Raw genomic sequence first — 20,295 nt, forward strand, 5'->3', positions numbered from 1 at the left:
CTGTTTGTAGAATGTTGACCATTCTTCTAATCATCACATATGTAAAATTTTTTTTAAATTGTAAGTTAAAAATCTGTCCTTTGAGTGATATACTCAATAAGCACATTGTGTATTTTTTCTTTTTTATAGGACTTCCACAAAGTAGACCTTATCTGAATTCTGTTGTTTATACGATTTGAACCTATAGCAGATCTGCAAATAGCTCCACATGTGAAGGTGCTGCTGGGAAAGCTGCATCTGGGGGGATCTCTCCTGGGCACTAGGTGAAGCCTCAGACCAGACTGGGGAGGGATCTGACTGGCAAAGAGTTCTTGCTCAGCTCAGCAAGTGCCAGCAAGAGTGGAGGTGAATGTCAGCACTGTGCAAGCAGTGGAGCACCAGGAAGAGCAGGGAAAAAGGCGAGTCCATAGAACTCCTGCCAGGCACAGGGCAGATCCCTCTTCAGCTCCTAAAGCCAGGGTCACCTGGCGTCCAGTGTCCTTTGATCTGCCTGGCATGGGAATTGTATCACTACCATTCCAGAATTTAAGGGAGCCACAGAGCACCAGATGGAGTGAGATTATGTTCTCAGAGCTTCCATTTCCCTACTGGTCTGAAATAATACAGGGAGAGAGAAAAGGGTTGTGTTTAAGACTGAAAACTGACTGAGACAGCAAAGTGACAAAGAACCTTCCCACCGGAGGCGGAGGCCGTTGAGTCCTTCATTGTGAGAAAGAGCCAGAGGCAAGCGCAGGAGGCTCACGCAGCAAGCAAGTTTGTTTGGCAAGATAGGCCATGCTCAGGAGTGCAGCAACCTTGGAGAGGAGGCACGCTTAAAGGCTTAAGGTTTGGGGATTTATAGGGCCTTTTGGGTAGAGGTCAGCATAAGGCATGATGTATACAGCTGATTTAGTAATTCCTTGAAGTTTTGTCTTCAGAATAGGGTTATTTAGGTGACTGTTTGATCTGGATCTTGCATTCTTTACCCGCTAGGTTAGTTTACACTCAGGAGGTCTGGTCTGTCTTTCATCCTGGTTACAAAGTTGCTTCATTGATGAAGGCAGGCAGAGGAGGAGGAACAGCATACAGATTAAATTAACCAATGAACTGGGCCTTTTCGCAGGTTGAAGAGGTTTTACAGTGGCCTGTCCTGTCCTATGTCCCTCTCTGGCTCAGAGGCATCTCGTCAGTCAGTCACAGTTTAGCTTATTTCATCAGGCACATGATGTGTCCCCGTGAGGCCAAGGACAGGATTAAACTGCTTGGAGAAATAAGCTTTCCAGTAATAAACCTACTATATAGATTCATCAAGAACTCAATGTATATGGTGTAAGGACAATGTGGTAATACATATCTCAAAACAGCATACAAGTGACCTGGAAATGTATAGGCCTTAGTTTTAGATTAATTTTATACATTTCTTGAGAATTCTTGGTCATTCCACAATTCATATATAAAGGGAATGAAGTATCCTAAAGGAAGCCACAAACAAGAAGTGATTGTTAGGAGCTTCAAAATGTCAACATCTCAGACACTATTGTTAGAATTTTAAAATTCTGATGGTCAAAATTATGATGATAAGGGAACAAACAGCAGCCAAGAGAATAAAGATGATGAAAATGAAAATAGCAGCACAATGATGAGATTGAAGACCCTTTCTAATATGAAACAAAGAGAAGATTAAAATAATAGTAAAGAAGCAGTTTGTTAGGGCAACAGCACAAAGGTCAGCAACAATTCCATCGTGACTTTCAGAAGTGCTGTGACATCTCAATAAGGCTTTTTAGGATGAATAATTTCATTCAATGCTGTAGAATTGCCAAACTAATTGTGATGCTGGCCAGTTTATTTGAAAACCAGAGGCCACATGTGCTGTTTTGTCTATAAACTATTTGAATAAGACAGACATTATGTATCTGGGTTTATGGAATAGATAAATATATTAGGAAATATTAAAGGTTATGAAGATTCTGTGGAGCTTATTATGGCTACGGTTATTCAAATCACACATAAATAAAATGAAAATATACTGACTCCTGAATGTGCTCCCCTGGTCAGCAGTGTTTGGTGATGACTATGTCCAGCATTCAACCCTGAAACCCTAACCCCCTAATGTGATGGTATTAAAAGGTATAGGCTGTTGAGAGGTGATTGGGTTATAAGGGTGGAATCCCCATGAATGGGATTAATGTCCTTATCAAAAAAGATTCCAGAGAATGAGCTGTCTGGCCACTTCCACCACATGAGGACATAGGGAAAAATGGCCATCAGTGAACCAGAAGGCAGGTCCTCATCCCACCGAATCTCCTGGCACCTCAGTCTTGGCGTTTTCAGCCTGCAAACCTGAGGAATAAATGCTTGCTGTTCAAGCTGCCCCATCTGCAGTCCTTTGGCCACAGCAGCCCCAACCGACTGAGACCAGTGGCTGCATCATCCTCTCGGTGTCCAAATTCTTGTGCCCCACTCTGGACCTACTGTGTGGGTCAGGCATCTGTGAGTAACAGGTCCTGGAGGGATTGTGATGCATGCCAAAATGATGGAGCCGCTGTGCTAGCCAACCAGTATCTTGAAGAATAGGCTTGGAAAAAATGCTGGGTATTGTTTTGAAATGCCGAAAAAGTAGCTGTGGTTTTAAAATTGGGAGAGATTTCCTTTTAGAGGTTAGGACAAAAATGAGTGATTTTTCAAATAACTAAAACTTCCTGAGACTCTTCAAAGTAATTGTTAAATTTGATCCATTTTTGGACAAACATTTTGGAAAATGTCAAAATGTCAAATGTGGCTTATTTATCTAAAACTGTTTAAAAAGAATCTCAGTCACAGGAAAGCATATTCATAATGGTAAGCCAGACAGCAGACACCATCCACAGTTATGCAGACACATGACCACAGACCCGCACGGACTTGGCAGTCATGCAGAGATGTCTGTGTGCCCTTCACACAGTGGAGGATGGCATTTCAACTGCCATATGGAAAGATCTTTGGGACCTTTTGAATAAATCAAGTGAGAAACTAAAGACTCCTAATTTGAAATATGTGAAGTCTATATAATTTTGTCTTTACATTTATTCAATAAAGGAGTGAGAAAATTCAGATAAAATATTAATGGAGTATGAAAATCAATAAAAATGAGAAGTGGAGTTGATAGACATTATTCTGACACAGATGTTAAGTGACTTGTAATAAAAACTTTCTGATCTTAATAAATACATTATTTAGGAGTAAGAAAAATGCAATTAAAGAGGAATGAATTAACAAAGTGGGAGAAGATTGAAATTGCATGTTAGATTTGACAGGAGATACTGATATCAATAAAGAAAACTTAAAACTAGCAAATGCCATTTTAATGAAGACATCAGTGACTTCGCAGGAAAACTTAAAATGCCCTAAAAATTTGGTTCAGTCATGAAAGAAACCTCATTAACAGTTTCCCCAAACTGATGCAATAAAACAGTTTACATGATACTTGTAATCAATTTATGAAGAGCAATGGAAAGTTCCTAAACTATCAATAAAAACAGATTTCCATCAGACAAGCAAAAGTAAAAACTGAATCATTTCTCATCATTTCTCTCTTCCCCTGATGGGATGAGATTATACAAACTCACTGTCCTATGAGGAAGCGATCGAAGGGTGTGGAGCCAGGACATGCAGAAGAAAAGCAGTGTTATACAGATGGGCCACAGAGTGAGTTCGTTTTTTAATGTTATTTTTCTGGATTGTGTGCTGTTTGTAGCATTTATAAGCCTTTTAGAAACATGTAATTTATTGCATTTTTTTTCTCATTTTGAATAAGTATTCACTTTTATGTCTAATTTTTCAAATGAGCTCCCTCTCCAAATGTTTAACTTTTAGTCCTCAAAAAAACTTGGATCTATTCAATCCTATTAGCCTAGAAGAATGCTCCAAACTTGAAGTAATGCTTCTTTAAATGTTGAGTGAGTGTTGGTGAGAATGTGGAGAAAAGGGAGCTCCGTGCACTGTTGGTGAGAATGTAAATTGAGGCAGCCGCCGGAAAATGGTATGGAGGTTCCTCAAAAAGCTAAAAACAGAACTACCATATGATGCAGCAGTTCCACTTCTGGGTCTTTATTTGAAGAAAATGAAAATACAAACTTGAAGCGATATCTGCACCCCATGTTCACTGCAGCATTTTTCACAATAACTAAGACATGGCAATAACCTAAAGTGTCCACCTGCAGGTGAATGAGTGGATCCAGGAAATAGTACACACACACATATATAATGGAATATTACTCAGCCATAGAAAGAAGGAAATCTTGCCATTTGCAACAACATCGTTGGAGCTTATGGTCATTATGCTAAGTTAAAAGAGAGACAAATACCAAGTGATCCCACTTGTGTGTAGAATCTTCAGAACAACAGCAAAACTAAGTTCATGGACACAGAGAACAGATTGGTAGTTGCCAGAGGCAGGGAGTGGGCAGAATGGATGAAGGGACTGAAAAAGTCCAATGATAAACTAATAAATCATGAGGTTGTAATTAGAGCATGATGACTCTAATTAATGGTACTGTATTGTATATTTGAAATTTGCTAAGAAAATAAATCTTTAAAGTTCTCATTGCAAAAAAAAAGAATTTTGTAACTATATAATAGTGATGAATGTTAACTAGATAAAGTGTGATTATTTGATTATTTCACAGTATATACAAATATCAAATCATTATGTTATACACCTGAATCTAACAACGTGTGTCAATTGTACCTCAATTTAAAAAGAAGCAACTGGAAAGATAAATTTTTTTAAGTTGCAATTTAAATAATTAAATCATCTTCTGTAGTACTCCAATGTGTAAGCAGTCACTTATTCAGAAAACATTTACTTCATTTCCTCTATGCACTTGACATTGTGCAAGATTATAAAGATGGGAAGGACTGGTCTCTGAGTAATCTCAGCCTCAAGCGATTCTCAGTTTATGTGGAAGGTGAACATGCAAGCTGACCTGTGTGACACGTCACAATCAGAGCTGCACAGCTATGTTCAGATGTCATGACAGCCTGGCATCAGATTCATGAGGTTCTTCCCTTATTTAAGGCAAAATGAAGAAATAAAAGTTTTATTTTTGTTTCCCTTGGCTGCATATATCAGAAATAGCCCCCAGCCTCGCTGCACCTCACATTAAACACTGTGTCACTGCTGTGTAAGCATTTTATGCTCTAATCTGATCACAGATGAAGCAAACAGATTAAGCTTCTTCCCTGTGGGGTCTTTTCCAGATCCAGAGCTGGCAGTTCTGTCAGGGAGGAAAGTGTGAGCAAAGAGAAGTGCAAAGTATTTTTAGTAGGGTCTTTGAGAAGGAGGGACACATGCAATCTCAAGAGGAAATATGGAATAGAGAGCCAAGTGACACCCTTGTCCCCAAACCAAACTAATATGTGTCTTCCATTGGCCCTAAGTTGTGATTTTTTAACATCTTTGCATATTTTAAGATCTGATTTGGATTTAGATTTACTGGGACATGAAAATAATTGCTCCTGAAACAAAGGATTTGGCCACCTGAAGTTCTTACTAAGGTGAGGTGGGCTTGTGGGGCAGTGACCACCTGTTCTATGTAGGTCATTAGGAACCTATGGTAATTTTTATTGCTCCAACATCCATATTCCCCAACGTTTTAGAGAATTTTCATGTTCATAGCAAAACTGAGAGGAACAGAGTTTTCTCATGTGCCTCTTCCACTATGTATGCAGAGCCTACCCCATTATCAATGTCACTTACCACAGTGGTGCACTTGTTACAGTTGATGAACCTATATTAACACATTATAATTCCCCAAATCCATAGTTTATGTTAGGGTTCACTCATGTTGTACACTCTGTGGTTTTGTACAGACATGTGCCCACCATTATCGCATCATACAGAGTATTTCATTGCCCTAAAAATCCTCTGTGTTCCACCTAATCATCTTTCCCACACCCCAGACTCCTAGCGCCAGTGACTTTACAGTCAATAGGGAATAGTTTTGTCTTTTAAAGAACATCCTGTATTTGGAATCATACAGTGTGTAGTCTTTTTAAACTGGCTTCTTTCACTTAGTAATGTACATTTAAGGTGCCTCCATGGCTTTTCACAGCTAGAGAGCTCATGTCTTTCTTACTGAGTAATATTCCATTGTCTGGATTTACCACAGTTTGTTTACCCATTCACCTACTAAAACACATCTTGGTTACTTCCAAGTCTTGACAATTATAAATAAATCTGCTATAAATATCCATGTGCAGGTTTTTGGATAGATGTAAGTTTTTAACTCCTTGGGTAAGTATCATAATGTAAACATAAGAGCATGTCTGGTTTTGGAGGAAACTGCCAAACTGTCTTCCAAAGTGGCTGCACCATTTTGCATTTCCACCAGCAGTGAGTGAGAGCTCCTGGGGCTCCACACCTTTGCCATCATTTGGGTGTGTCAGTATTTGAGATTTTGGTCATTCTAATAGGTATATAGTTGTACTTTATTGTTGTTTTAATTTGCATTTCCCTGGTATATGATGTAGAGCATCTTTTCATAAGCCTGTTTGCCATCTGTATATCTCCTGTGGTGAGGTATCTCTTAAGGTTGTTTGTCCCATAATTTAATCAGATTGTTTTCCTATTGTTGATTTTTCAGTGTTCATTGGAAATTTTGGATAGTAGTCCTTTATCAGATGTATCTTTTCCAAAAATTTTCTCTCAGTCTTTGGCTTGTCTTCATTACCCTATTTTTTAAAGATCAAATAGCTTTGTAGAAAAAGAGAAACTATAAACATTCTTAAATACAACTCTGTAGAGAGCATCTCTTAGATGTGTGGGAAAAGGTAGAAAGATGTGTTGATTCCTATCTTAGTCTAGCTTGGAGGGAAATGCAAATTAATATGAAAAGGAAAGCAGGAATCATTGGTAGTGCTTAGTTGTTTCAAAAGCCATGGAGTATTAAGCATTCCCAGTCTAGAGGTATACTGAAGTCAACCGAGGTGGAAGTGGGGATCTTTGTGGAAACTGAACTTCATCAGATTGGCCTTGAAAGCTAGCCAGATCTTCAGCATTGAGAGAGGCAAGAAATGACACCCCAGTTTAGAAACAGTCCAGTTAAAAATATTTCAGTTTATATTGTAGAGAAAAAAAGAATTAGTTATGATTTAGATTTAGATCCTGAATATTCTCAGATCTATAAGAGGGAGTTTTCTTTACCTTGAGTAACTGGGTGATAAATCCTTCATGGTTCCAAGTAGTTCTGTTCATAGCAGACAGCCGAGCTGTGTGTGTCATGTGTATGATAAGAATAGATGAGCATTCAGCGAAGTGTATTATAATACTTTAAAGTATTGCACATTGCCAAATCCAACATCTGTTCATGATGAAAACTCTTAATAAAAGTGGGTTTAGGGAGAACATATGTCAACATAATAAAGGCAATAATTAGCAAACCCACAGCTAACATCATACTCAATGGTGAAAATCTAAAAGCTTTTATTCTAAGATCAAGGACAAGACAAGGATGTCCACTCTTGTCACTTTTTCAACATAGTACTGGATGTCCTTGCCACAGCAATCAGACAAGAAAAAGAAATAAAAGGCATCTATATGGTAAAGAAGAATTAAAACTGTCACTATTTAGATGACATGATAGATCCCTATTTAGATGACCTTTAGATCCCTAAAGGTGCTGGCAAAAAACTATGAGAATAATAAATGAATTCAATAAAGTTGCAGGATACAAAATTAAGATACAGAAATCTTTTGCATTTCTTTTTCTCCCTTTTTATTGAAGTATAGTTGATATGCAATATTATATTGGTTTCAAGTGTACAACAGTTATTAGACAGTTGTCTATGTTATTAAGTTATTATATACACAATGGAATATTACTCATCTATAAAAAGAATGAAATCTTGCCATTCTTGACAACATAGATGAATCTAGATGGTATTGCGCTAAATTAAATAAGTCAAAGACAAATACCATATGATTTCATTTACAAGTGTAATCTAAAAATAATAATAACAGAAAAATAGAAACACTCATAAATACAAAGAACAAATTGGTGGTTGTGAGGGGAGTGAGGGGGGAATGGGCAAATAAGTGAAGGGGATTAAGGGTACAACTTCTAATTATAAAGTAAGTCACAGGATGAAAAGTACACCATAGGAAATACAGTCAACAGTATTGTAGTAACTTTGTATAGTGAAAGATAGTAACTATACTTACCACTGTGAGCATTTCATAATGTATGTAACTGTTGAATCACTATGTTGTATACCTGAAACTAATAAAACATGGTATGTCAACTATATTTCAATTGTATATATGTATATTGTATTTTGCCATTTAAAAATATATTAGGTATACTTCCAATCCTATGAAATATTTACCTTACATTTTATGAAGTAATTCTAGTCTGTCTCTGATTACACAGTAATAATATATTTGTGGGATCCTGAAAGCAGGCTACATGTAGTGATCACATGGAGGCATTTTGAACGCTGCTGATTTAAAGTTTCCCATTGTAAAGTTCTTCCAGAAGCGTTTTATTTTGTTGATAGATTTGGGTAGAGCTGCTCTTTATAGAGATGTTATTCATTTAGCTGGAACTACCTGTGTGTCTAAGTTACATATGTGAACCATGGGTCATTAATCAGGCCTTGTAATGAGTGATTTCTATACCACTCCAGACTCAATTGCCAAGGACCTCAGTCAGATTTAAGCAAAAAAAAAATCAAAGGGGTGGAGCATGGAGGACAAGGTATCACACAGCTGAAGGGTCCATGGGTTCACTTCAGGCGCTCCTGAATCTAGATGCTCAGGTGATGCTCTCTGCACTCTTTCCATTCTGTTGGCTCTGTTGGATTCACACTTGATCAGTCTCAGGCGAGTTTTCTTCTAGAGGCAAAGTTGGGGCGCAGACACCTGGGTAGGAAAGGTCGTGTGGCGGAGCAGGGGTTGTCACTGAGGGGAAGGGGTGCTGGGCTGACTGAGGAGGGCAGGGGGCGCAGCAGGGCCACGGCTGCTCGCCGACACGGCTCTCAGGTAACCTGTTGGCCACTGATCTTTTATGTATCAGGTCGCCCTGTGCTTAACAGATGATCAGAAAGAAACCTGGCTCCTTTGATCTAAATCAAAATCAGATGCCATCTTAAGACTCAAGGACAATTTACGAAGTGGTTTTAAAGCACGTTGCCTTGTAAACAGCACCCTAGTACCAATATTATGTACAGTTCTTGTTGGATAAATTAATTCAATATATACATCCACTCTGTTGTCTATCTGTTTAACAGATACTCATGCAGTTGGGCCAACTAAGCTCTGAAGTCATTTCTGTTTCTAAGAATATATGACTCAGCAATTCTTGTACAAAATCTATTGCAGGTTGCTTTTTCGTTTTTTTTTCTTTCTTTTTTTTGACATAAATATTGAGTGGAAACAGTAATTGCTCTTGAAAAGCCAAATTCAGGAAAACTTTCTACAATGATGGAAGTGTTCTGTGTTATTCAGCACATGAATTGTGGCTGGCATGGCTGAGAAAGTGAATTTTATATTTAATTTTAATTTTGATTTAAATTAAATTAAAATAGGCACAACTGGAGTTATCAACTCATTGAGGCAAGCTTTTGAGAAACAGTTGAAATGTGAAGCAAAACAAGATGTGTGGGTTTGTACAGTGAATTCAAAGGCCCGACCCCCCCCCTGTCTTTTCAGTCTCCAGCACACAGCTACTCGAGCTACGACTCGGGCAGAAACGAGGGCGCGGACCGCGGAGCCGAGGACCCCTCTCTTCCCCGGGGCGCTGAGGACGAGGAGGACCGCGCTGGCGCTGAGGGCGCCACCCAGACGGACGGCGTGGAGGCCGAGCGGCTGAAGGCCTTCAATGTGAGTCCCGCACACTCCCGGCGGCCTGATGTTTTACCGCTTCACTTCATGCTGTTGCTTGTTGGTAAATGTGGGTATGTTAGAGACATGTTTGTTTAATTTACATAAGGATTTAAAAAGTACATGAAACACTCTTTGCCAACCAGACACCAGAATGGCTGTGTTTTGTTTAGAGTTTTAAAGCCGAATGTGAGCTGAGAACTGAGTTGTGTCGTGTGAGTGCGCATGCTCACCTGGCGGGTGCCGGGGCTCAGCTGATCCCTCGGAAGAGCATGCCCATCATCAGTCATTTCTTCTGCCTCCCGGCTGATCTGATTATGCATGACAAAAAGGCAGCTGTTTTGTTTCAGAGATTAGGACCCTGTGCAACGTAGCAACGTGACAGTCATATTTATCATGAACAGAGAATTGTATGGGGTGCTTAATTGTCAGTCTACTGTTATTCCCTGATTTTTTTCTACACAATAGTCTATACTTCTCTGTCTGTCTGTCTGTCTGTCTGCTTTTCTCTCTTTTTCTCTCTCTAGTTTTTATCCAATCATTTATAAAGTCTTTAAAGGGTGTTTGCTTGAAATTTCTGGCTTTCCACTGCAAAGTTCTCCAGTGCATAAACCAGAAAAGAATATTTTCCTATCGGTATTCGAGACAGGAAGCTAGGGGCAGCAGAGAGCCGCCCTCCAAACCCTTCTCCTCTGTCTCCCTCTTGCCAACAGATGTTTGTCAGGCTGTTTGTAGATGAAAACTTGGACCGAATGGTCCCAATCTCTAAGCAGCCCAAAGAAAAGATCCAGGCTATCATTGACTCATGCAGGCGGCAGTTCCCTGAGTACCAGGAGCGCGCCAGAAAGCGCATTCGGACTTACCTCAAGTCCTGCAGGCGGATGAAACGAAGTGGTTTTGAGATGGTGAGTCTTGAACTGAAACGCAGCCCTGGACCCCATCAGACCCCTGTGTAACCCATGGCACGTTGTTTTTTCCATCTTAGTGTCCTTTTTATTTTCCCATGATGTCAGGTCAGAGGGGTTTGTCTGCTTGTTTGTTTCCCCCTTCCCCTTCTCATCTTCTGAAGCATTTGCCCTCTCTGTTCACTCAGTAAAGAAGGCGTGTGAGGCCTGTGCCTCCGGGCCCCTGCTGCAGACGGGGGAGCTGGAGTCATGCCCGTGGGAACCCGCTCGTCGTTTGTGTGCGGTGCTCGCTGCCACTGCAGAGAGGGGTCCGTGCCGTCCAGACCTGGGCGCCCCGGGCGCTGCGGGCGGGAACCGAAGGCCATGAGTGGGTCCATCCAAGCAAAGACGTTTTCGAGCCAGTGAAACCCATACCAAGCCCTGAAACAGAGGGTCAGGGAGCAGAAGCCCTCGTGTGGCGGACTGGCTGCACTGCACTCTGCGTGGCCCGTGCACGGGCTGGCAGTGGAGGAGCTGACGCCCGCATCCTACACTTAGGGCTGGAAGGCAGATAGTGGTGTTTTTGAACTTCATTCTATTTCACCTTGCTGCAACTGTTACACCCAGAAATAGTGCATATATTTACGATGTAGTTTTTTAAATCTCTTTGTTTTTATGTATGTGAGCAGAAATGTATCAGAAAACTTCTGAGACCATTTTTTTTCTCTTGGCTCCATAAAAGCCAAGACTGTTAAAGTTTGAGATCTGTGCCTCTAATTTATTAGGTGTGATAGGGCAGGAGTTGGTATAGAGAGGAGAGGCTTCAGAGTATATCATACGTGAGAAATAGTTTTTTAGATATCAATGAAACAGCAAAACTAACAAATCCACTGTCTACTACTGAAGTTTTCTACATTGTCTTGTAAAAATATCTTCGATATTTTTTGAAAGAAAAGTGACTTACTTATAGAGAAGCCATCTGCCTAGATGATAATGAATATAAGAGATTACTTGAAGGAAATAAAACTATTTTCCCCATTATTGAATTATCTAAAAATTATCGCCTACCCAGTAGGAAAGAGATGATAGACAAAAAAGGTATCTTGACAGATGTTAAAGCCCAGAACCCTGGCATTGACATTAAGTTCAGGACCCCTTAGCAGTTGATGTAAAATTCCACTTGAAGCTAAGTATGTCCCATTCAGAGTTCAATGTAGAGTACGTACTTTCCTCTTTCAGTAACAATAAAGGTAATGTCATGATTTTTATTTTACCAGCATCAGGCATTACTATTACTTCAAATACTTTAATCTTATTTGAAGATTCTTCTCTTTGGTAAAATTTGTTTTCTTTTCCATTGATCATTCTTTAAGAGAAAAAAATGTGTAGAATTCTTAGTTTCTCTAAGGCATATCTGAGACACTCAAAAACACTGAGTTTTTTCATTAATTATATATGTTTATTTCAATGTGGATAAATATTTATTGTAAACCTTGTGCTGTGTATAGGCCAGGAGACAAAGTTGACCAACTCAAAATCAGGTAGTTTAAAAACTAATCTTGAAGGAAATATGCTGTAAAGAAATTGAAAAATTTTCATTATTTCATTTGTTCATTTATTTAATATTGTACATTAAATTATACAAAGTAAGGAGAACTACAACAGATGTCTGACCTGTTCAGTAGGAAGATATGACATGTTCCCTGATCATTATGATCATTGAGGGGATGAGTTCTGCTAAGTGAAACACTTAAGTAATAATTCAAGGCCTAATATAATTGGATGTTGAATAACATGGATTAAGAATTGATATCATAGGTCAGTCCTGTTTTTATCCTTTACTCAGTAATGTTCCACCATCGACATGACACTTGGGACTGGGCCTTGTTTATGCATCACTTTGTTGTCATGCAGCGTGGAGAGGATTGAGTGTCATTTTGAACAATGATCCAGAGCAGAGGAAAGGGAGTGATTAGGATAATTCATGTACTAAATATTGTACATGAATATTTTTTCCCTCTAATTCTAAAATTTGATGTTAGATAATATCCATAGTTTTTTTTTTAATGGAAACATTAAACAAAAATTCATTCTTCTATTATGTTCTATGTAGGTAGATATGAAGAAAATGTATCATTTTCAGTTTGCGGTTGTTTTTGCACTCAAAGTATTCTGCAGTACTCAACAAGTCAAGAAGGCAGCCAAAAGAGGTTTCTAGTGTATTTGTAGAATGGAATCATCAAGAGCAGGATTGTCTGGTAGGGGTTCCATGTCATCGAATGAAAGTGTCATATTCCATAAGCTCAGCTCTCCTGGTTGCTTGGGCATTTAAGCCAGGAGACCCCTTAAGTAGAGGGAAACACAAAATATTCCTGTTCACTTTGAGAACTTGAAAGAGATATTTCCATAGTTGTTTATCATAACATATATTAGAACATATATAGTATTGAGTATGTTGACTTTCACTTTTATTAATTTTGTGCTGTCATTCATACAAAATCTACTCATGTTTAATTATTCTACACTATCCCTTGAGAATTTATATGCCTATCCAAATACTTTTAGTTACTTCACTGAATGCATCTTGAGTATGTATTTATGCATTCATATTTCACTGGAATTATCAAAACCCCACATATCTTGATTGCTTAAGCAGCCGGAATTTCATGTCATCCCTCCAAAGAGTCTTTAAAATGCATGAAGTAGAATAACTAAATTATGATACTTTTCTTCAAATTTTAATCAGTTCACTGTTACTGATCATCTCAAACCATAAACCCTCAGAGTTGAACGTAAAAGGGCATGTTTCATGAAAATTAAACCTCGTAAGTGTGCAGAGGGCTTAGTTTTCACTACATTTTAACAACTGAGCTAAGCAGTCATTAAGTTAATCCTTAGACAAATGTATCAAATTTTTATTGATTCTACTCTGCAGCTTTGACTCTCAAATTATTTTGGCTACTTTTCTGAAGAACATCTGTGATTTTTCCAGGAAAGAAATGTATTTCTTCTGATCTCTAATTCAAGAGCATCTATAAAAGATCCTAAAAACAAAGCTTTATGCACAAAGTGGGGTTTTGCTTCGCACCTGAGAATAAAATAGTCTGTCTTTTGTGATAAGATTTCTCTTTTGTTTTCCACATTTGCATTGTTAGAGACTCTTCTGCATGCTGCACATGTTTACATGTTTGTTTGTTTATGAAACTCAAGTGAAAATGTTAAGGGAGACAGTCTGGGAGACTCACAGTCCATCATTCTTCCTGTATCTTGAATTTTGACACTTACACTGTGTTAGGTCAAGTAACCTAGATATTTTAATTCAGTGAACTCAACCTCTTGAAAAATTACCTACTTAGTTTTTAAATATTATATGATTAACTGTGTTTGTTTGAAGCAATAAGTCTGTGTGATTTTTTGTAAAATTTTGTCAAGGATGTTGTCCACTAGGTCACAAGTTAACTTATTTCAGAAATTTAGAGTGTAATGCAAGAAAAAAAATATTTGTGTCTCCTGTGGAAATAGAGTGCTTTACAATTTTCTCATTACTGGGACGATGCAAGTCAGTAAGTTCACTTTTGTGCCATGATGCCAGGAAGTTCAGAGCCAGTCTTTCTAAGGTCCCGGTTACCCGTTTGTGTACTTTATCTTAGGGCACATATTTTCTTCGTGGCTCTGAGATCTATTTTTCAGAAAAAGTAAGACATAAATTTAAAAACATATCTGTAAATAATCTAATTATGAAAACACCATACATACTTTCATACCATCTTCTAAGTTCTTTATTCATAGTCTTTCATTTTAGTTGCATCCTGTAGAACCCTCCTCAGTAATTTTGGTATCTGGCTTTCTGATCTCACAGTTCTTTCATCAGAAAATAAATATTTAGTGTTTGGGGCAAAGCACATATTTTGAGGGACTTTGACTAATCACATCACTTGCCTCTATTTGCCTATTGCAGAACAGAGTAGAGGGATCTGAATTCGTTTTCAAGTCAGCTTCTCTGACATTGTAAGCATTGCAAAAGCTACAGTGACACTTGCTGGGGTTTTTTTTGACAAATAGAGATATTATGAAAAATTAAGTTAAGTGCTTAGTCAAACTAAAATTTGACTAGAAATATACCCATCCCTTCATTCAAGTTCTTGGTTAAAAGTTCTAATACCTGCACCATTACTATTCATGTGACTCTTCACGCAACTAGGACACAATCTGTTGCTCTTTGTGAACAATTAACTTAATTATGCTAATTAGTAAACACATTTTACTGAGCTTCCACCAGTTTCTGCGTCTCTTTCGTCAATGTCACCGTGCCCATCTCCAGGATACTTTGATGCCCTCCTCTGAGTTCCTTACTTAAAGCATTTCTTCTTATTACATACTCTAGTACCTCCTTAAAAATGTTAATTTCTGCCCTTACCCGTCATTTGTTTCACTTTCTCAGTGTGGCCCTTATTAGCACGGATGTGCCTTAGTCTCAGTAACCACTCAGAGAGCCGGCATCGGAACCTCTGCACCGGGAGGGCGCCCTGCGGCGCCCACAGAGGCGGCCCCGCGCCCGCTGCCCCAGGAGCCTGGCCGCCCGGCTCCTGTCACTCAGCCTCCTTCAGAATGTCTTCAGCAACCACCTGACTCGCACTTTTAACTTTCCCTTTTCACTGAAGGAGGAAAATTCCTTCTCTTACGCTTTAAAAAAAGTCCCCAGATTCCAAGAAAATACTTAATCTTGTAACTCCTCTTCCACAATCTGTGTCCATTTTGTTTGCCCCGATTCTTGAAAGACTATTTTATACTGCGAGTCCCTCCTGTCGGCACCTCCCTCGTGGCCCTCGTGGTCAGACTCGGCTCTCGCCATTCCCTTGGGTTAGTTCTCAGGGAGCTCACACCATGACCTTTGCACCAAATCCAAAAGTCGCACCCTCGGGCCACTCCCATTCTCTTGTGACTCTGGTTGTTTATCTTCCTCATTTGCCTTTCCCTGCTTTGGGCACTGGCTGAGATTCTGGCCTTAGGCATGCACAGCTGTGCTCAGCTGCGGGTGTCCGCCCCTCGGCACAGCACTCTACGCGCAGAGGAGAATCCCAGACCCCTACAAGGCTTGGGGTGTAGTCCAGAGGCCGTCCAGACGCTTAGAAGATGAGCTGTTGCATCCTCACTGGACTCTGTATTCCCTGTCACCTGCTCCGCCCACTCATCCCCCACATCGTCCACCAGGTCCCCAGCAGAGAGGCTCTTGACTTGCTGCTTTCCGGTGTTGGCGCCGCATTGCCGTTAACTCCAGAGTCCACATGCTGGGGCTGAGACTGGATTTTTTCTTACACTTATGGCTTGTGCCCTGCTACCCACTGAATTTGGGAATTCTTCCTTTGCTGTGTCTCCCAAATCAGTCCTATAGGTCTGTGCTGCCATTTCGTGTCTGGCAATCCACACCTCACACCGATACTCCGGCATTAGCCTTCCAACTCGACCCCCTCCATCCAGCTCATACCTCCTACCTTCTCTTCCCAGGCAGGGACAGAACATAAAATTTGGAGCCTTTTACAAGAATAAGCCTAGTACAAATGGAGTGGAAAATTAGGCAGAAGGATATCTATTTACACTTAGAAAAGACCCCACAAACAAAAATCTTAAAAAAAGGAGGTCTTGAAGATTCAGACCCTTTCTTCTGCTACCTCTTTGAATGAGTCTCAGACACACTTATACATAAATACTTTCTGACTTTAATTTGGCTTCCCTACCTGGAATGTTTACAAAATCCAAAGCTCCAGAGCCCTGACCAGTCCCGGGACCCTGCTGTCCAAATTTCTTGGGCTTCACGAAAAATCTGCCTTTGCTCCTGGACCGTCTTCCCCAGCTCCAGCTCTAGTCATGTCAGGCCTCTGAACAAATCCTGAATTTCTTATCCTAACACGTTAGAATATGGCCTTCTGAAACTGAGGAACCTAGAGTCAATTCTTGGCTTAGTTCAATTGCTGTACCATTGTGTGTGGTGTTTCTGAGTCCCCATTTTTCTAAAGAAAGGGCTTTGGGGGTACTTTATATAACAATTTATAAAGAATTTTTTGCATGTAATCTAGGGTACTTTATGTAATGATTTATAAAGAATGTTGTGCGTGTGGTCTGGCCCCTGTCGACCCTGTCTCTCAATGCGTTTGGTCATTTCCTGCAGCAGCTCAGCACTCCACGTGGGCAGTCTCCTTCCCTCAGTGGGTATACCTCAGCTCTCTTGGTACCCTGATTTTTTCCTGATTCAGGAATTGTGGGTACAATATTCTCATGATTCGCTAAATGTATCAAAGCTGGAGAGTAACCAGAGCATAAGGAACATAGCCATGTAGCCAACAGTCGTCAGGGTTGCTCCTCAGTGGATCTTGTGGTTTTAGCAAGCTGTTGACCTTCACCCTGTGGTGACCCCCCCTACCCCCACCACCTTCCCACTACAAAAATACAAATCCTGAATAAAGAATAGCAATTTCCTTAAGCACCTAGTTAAGTCAAAAGAAAAGGAGATTTCTAGGGCATGAGATGAGCAGGCATTTCATCACCAGAGTTGCACCTACAAAGCTCATAGAAAAATTATAGCAGACCCAAGAGATTCTTAAATGTCACTGGAAAGAAACAAGAGATTGTCTGAAACAGAGACACAGAATGAGCACACTTCTTGTGCTCAAGGGAGATGTCAGAAAACAGTCATAAAGGTACCAAAGAAAAGAAGTCTTCAGGTCTTTTTAGAGAAACTACTTTTAATCTACAAATCAAATCCCAGCTAAACTCTACTTCTGGAGTGAGGGAGAAAGAGGTGCTTCAGACGAATCCTGGGGTTCCCACTCACAGGCTATGTCTACAGATGCATTAAAATGTCCTCTAAGAAAAGGGACATTGAACCCTGAAGGAAACAATGGAAAATTAGCAGCATTGATGAGAAATCTGAAGAAAAGCACCCTGAATGGCCAGTGGATCTCAGTCCCTACCCAGGCTTTGCTGGTTACCTGTAGACCTTGTATCTCTGAGCTTCAGCTTCTTTATGGAAAAAATGGAAACAAATAGCACTTAAATTATGTGTGGAAACCAACAGTAGCTAACAAATGTAAAAACTCCTGCATCCTGGTACCTGGAGCTTAAGGAACATGGAGGAAATGCAACCTGAGCTGAAATGCACTCCACACACACCCTTTACCCAAAACCCTCACAGCCTCAATCTTTTGACCACTTGAAGGACTGAATCGAGTATGTGTTTATCTATTTGACCCTCATTTCTAGCTAAGAGAAGTCTTAAATCTCTCTCTCTTCTGTGTGCCAGTTGCACTTTGTGGCGCATCCTTTCCTAGTCTTTCGTCCTGCCTTCCCTTACTGTCTCGCATCTATGGGCCTCGGCTCCCTGACGCCGCGCTATGCTCCGCGAATACTCTGCTGCTTGGCCCGTCCGTCTCTGTATCACCCGTGGTGTCCTGCACGTGTGCGCAGGTGCTCATGAAAGCTGCTCAGTGTTCGGTTCGACTGGATCAGAACTGATGAATGGAAGCTGAGTGAATGAACGGACATTTACTAACGTGTTACGTTGTGGTAGAAATTAGTTGAAAGATAAGCTGATTTCTGTTGGTGTGTGTGTTTCACAGTATTCTGTAGTTGCTATTTCAATTTTAGAAGCTACTTGCTTACTAAAAATCTAGCTCAATATATTTGAAATCTTTAGGGAGATTTTCCACCCTAAAGAAGACAGACATAAAACATTTAATTTTAACTCTCTTTTTAACTCTTAAACACTATTTTCAAAATATCTTCCTCTAATTAGTGATAGGTGTAGTGATATTAATTATATGAGTAGAATTTGTGTATAGCTTTAGGTTTCACACACTAACTCTTAGGGTAAAAGATGCCATCATCCACAAAAATCATAAGAATATAGTCACTTATTTTCAGAATTAAAAGATGTTTCCTGGTGGAGATCTAAGTCAGCAGCTACTCGATCGTTTCAGTCAAACATCTGATTTTTCTTGTCTCATTCAGAGGTGACATCAGATGGCGTCAGGTAAACTGGGATTCTAATTGTCAAATATAAGACTTTTTAATTCTTCATATATTTGTGAAAGATCATTATTAAAGGCCAATAAAAATGTCCTAAAATTAAGGTCAAATTACCGATCATTAATTCATAATTAATTAATTATTTATAATCAAAGCCTAGATGAGAGCTAATTAGCATTTTTGTTAAATACACATTTTAAAACTCCCTTTAGATCCGCCAAGAGAATTTTCTCAGGTAACCAGGAAGTCCAGGGATCCATGCCCGGCTCGTATCCTCGGGCTTGGGTGTCAGCAGCCTGCTGCTGCCCCTCCCCTCACCACTCGTTTCTGTGTATCCGTCTGCCTCTCCCGCAGGTCCTTGCCATGCAGGGAATGTTGCCTTCAGCGGCTCTAAGCCTCTATTGGAAAAATGTGCAATCCAAGTGCAATATTCCAGCGCTAGGTCCCCGGCCCCACGGAAGAGCCAATTGGCCCTCTTTGGGTCACACGTCCATCTTGGATGGGTCACCGGGAACAGAAAGATGAGTCCCCGCAGTGGCCAAGCCTGGGTCATATGGCTCGAGGCAGGCCAGGGAGGCACTTACTGTCTTCAACAGAACCACACAGGACTGGGTTAAGAACAGTTGACCTGCTATTTCAGTCCATATCCACAGCTCTTATTTAAAATTTTGTATCATCTGTGGTTCAGAATTCAGAACTTTTAAGATTTTAGGAACATGATAGACTATCTATTCATTTATTGCACACACTCACAGCAGGGTCTGAGAATACATCCCACATACAAATACATTATTCTGCCACAAAACACAAAAATATTCACAGAAAGTAGACAGAAGTAAGACTACAAGTATTCTCAGGCCAGTTTTTCTGCCAACTGGGTTTTTCTCAAGTTTCAGAAAAATCTTTGTTTATACAATACTGGGATTTCAGAATTGCTGAGAAAAGTTTGTAAATACACAATATATGTACATTATTGCATGTGTATCATACCCTACCTGCTAGGTAGGTATTAGCTTGTAAAATAAACCCTGCGATGGCAGAAATAGTATTGATTTCATTTATCTCCATATCTTTGGATTTGACACAGTTCCTAAAGAGAGAAAGTGCTCATTAAATGTATTTGTTGAATAAGTAAGTGAACATATCATTGACTTCCTGTACTTCATGGCATTTTAACTGCCTCATGATAGGGAGATTATTTTTCTCATTCGTAACTGACTAAATCCAGTCTTGTCATTTATAAAAGTAGAAATAATGATACCTGGCAGGGTGTTAAAGCAAATGTCTGGTACAGAAGCAGTCAGGTTGCAAGCAACTGGTTGTGTCATAATGTCTGGGTCAGTCTGACTTAGTTGCAAAACTGTTACCTGATTCTAATGCCGTCTGCAGGTGGAGCTACCTGACCCGTAGGTGATCCCACAAGAGCTGCAGCTTTCTGCACAGCCCATAACAATTACCCCTTTATGCACAAATACACCATTTTGGGGAGATAGGATATCAACTAGGCTGCAGAAGTCTTAATTTATGTATTTTTATCAACTAACAAGA

General features: G+C 39.9%; 1 protein-coding gene across 5 annotated transcripts in view; it reads left to right on the forward strand.

The window, feature by feature from the left end:
• The window catches only part of NOL4 (nucleolar protein 4), a 353,984-nt gene that overhangs the window by 233,231 nt on the left and 100,458 nt on the right, over positions 1–20,295 (forward strand). For 3 of the 5 annotated variants that reach the window (XM_036885429.2, XM_057503970.1, XM_057503971.1), the window contains exons 7-8: positions 9,671–9,841; positions 10,555–10,746. In XM_036885429.2, coding sequence (XP_036741324.2) covers positions 9,671–9,841; positions 10,555–10,746 — 363 coding nt within the window. The remainder of the gene's footprint in view (positions 1–9,670; positions 9,842–10,554; positions 10,747–20,295) is intronic. The other 2 variants (XM_057503972.1, XM_036885440.2) reach the window with 1 other exon arrangement.

The sequence above is a fragment of the Manis pentadactyla genome, chromosome 6 (genome assembly GCF_030020395.1).
Source record: "Manis pentadactyla isolate mManPen7 chromosome 6, mManPen7.hap1, whole genome shotgun sequence".
Classification (NCBI taxonomy): domain Eukaryota; kingdom Metazoa; phylum Chordata; class Mammalia; order Pholidota; family Manidae; genus Manis; species Manis pentadactyla.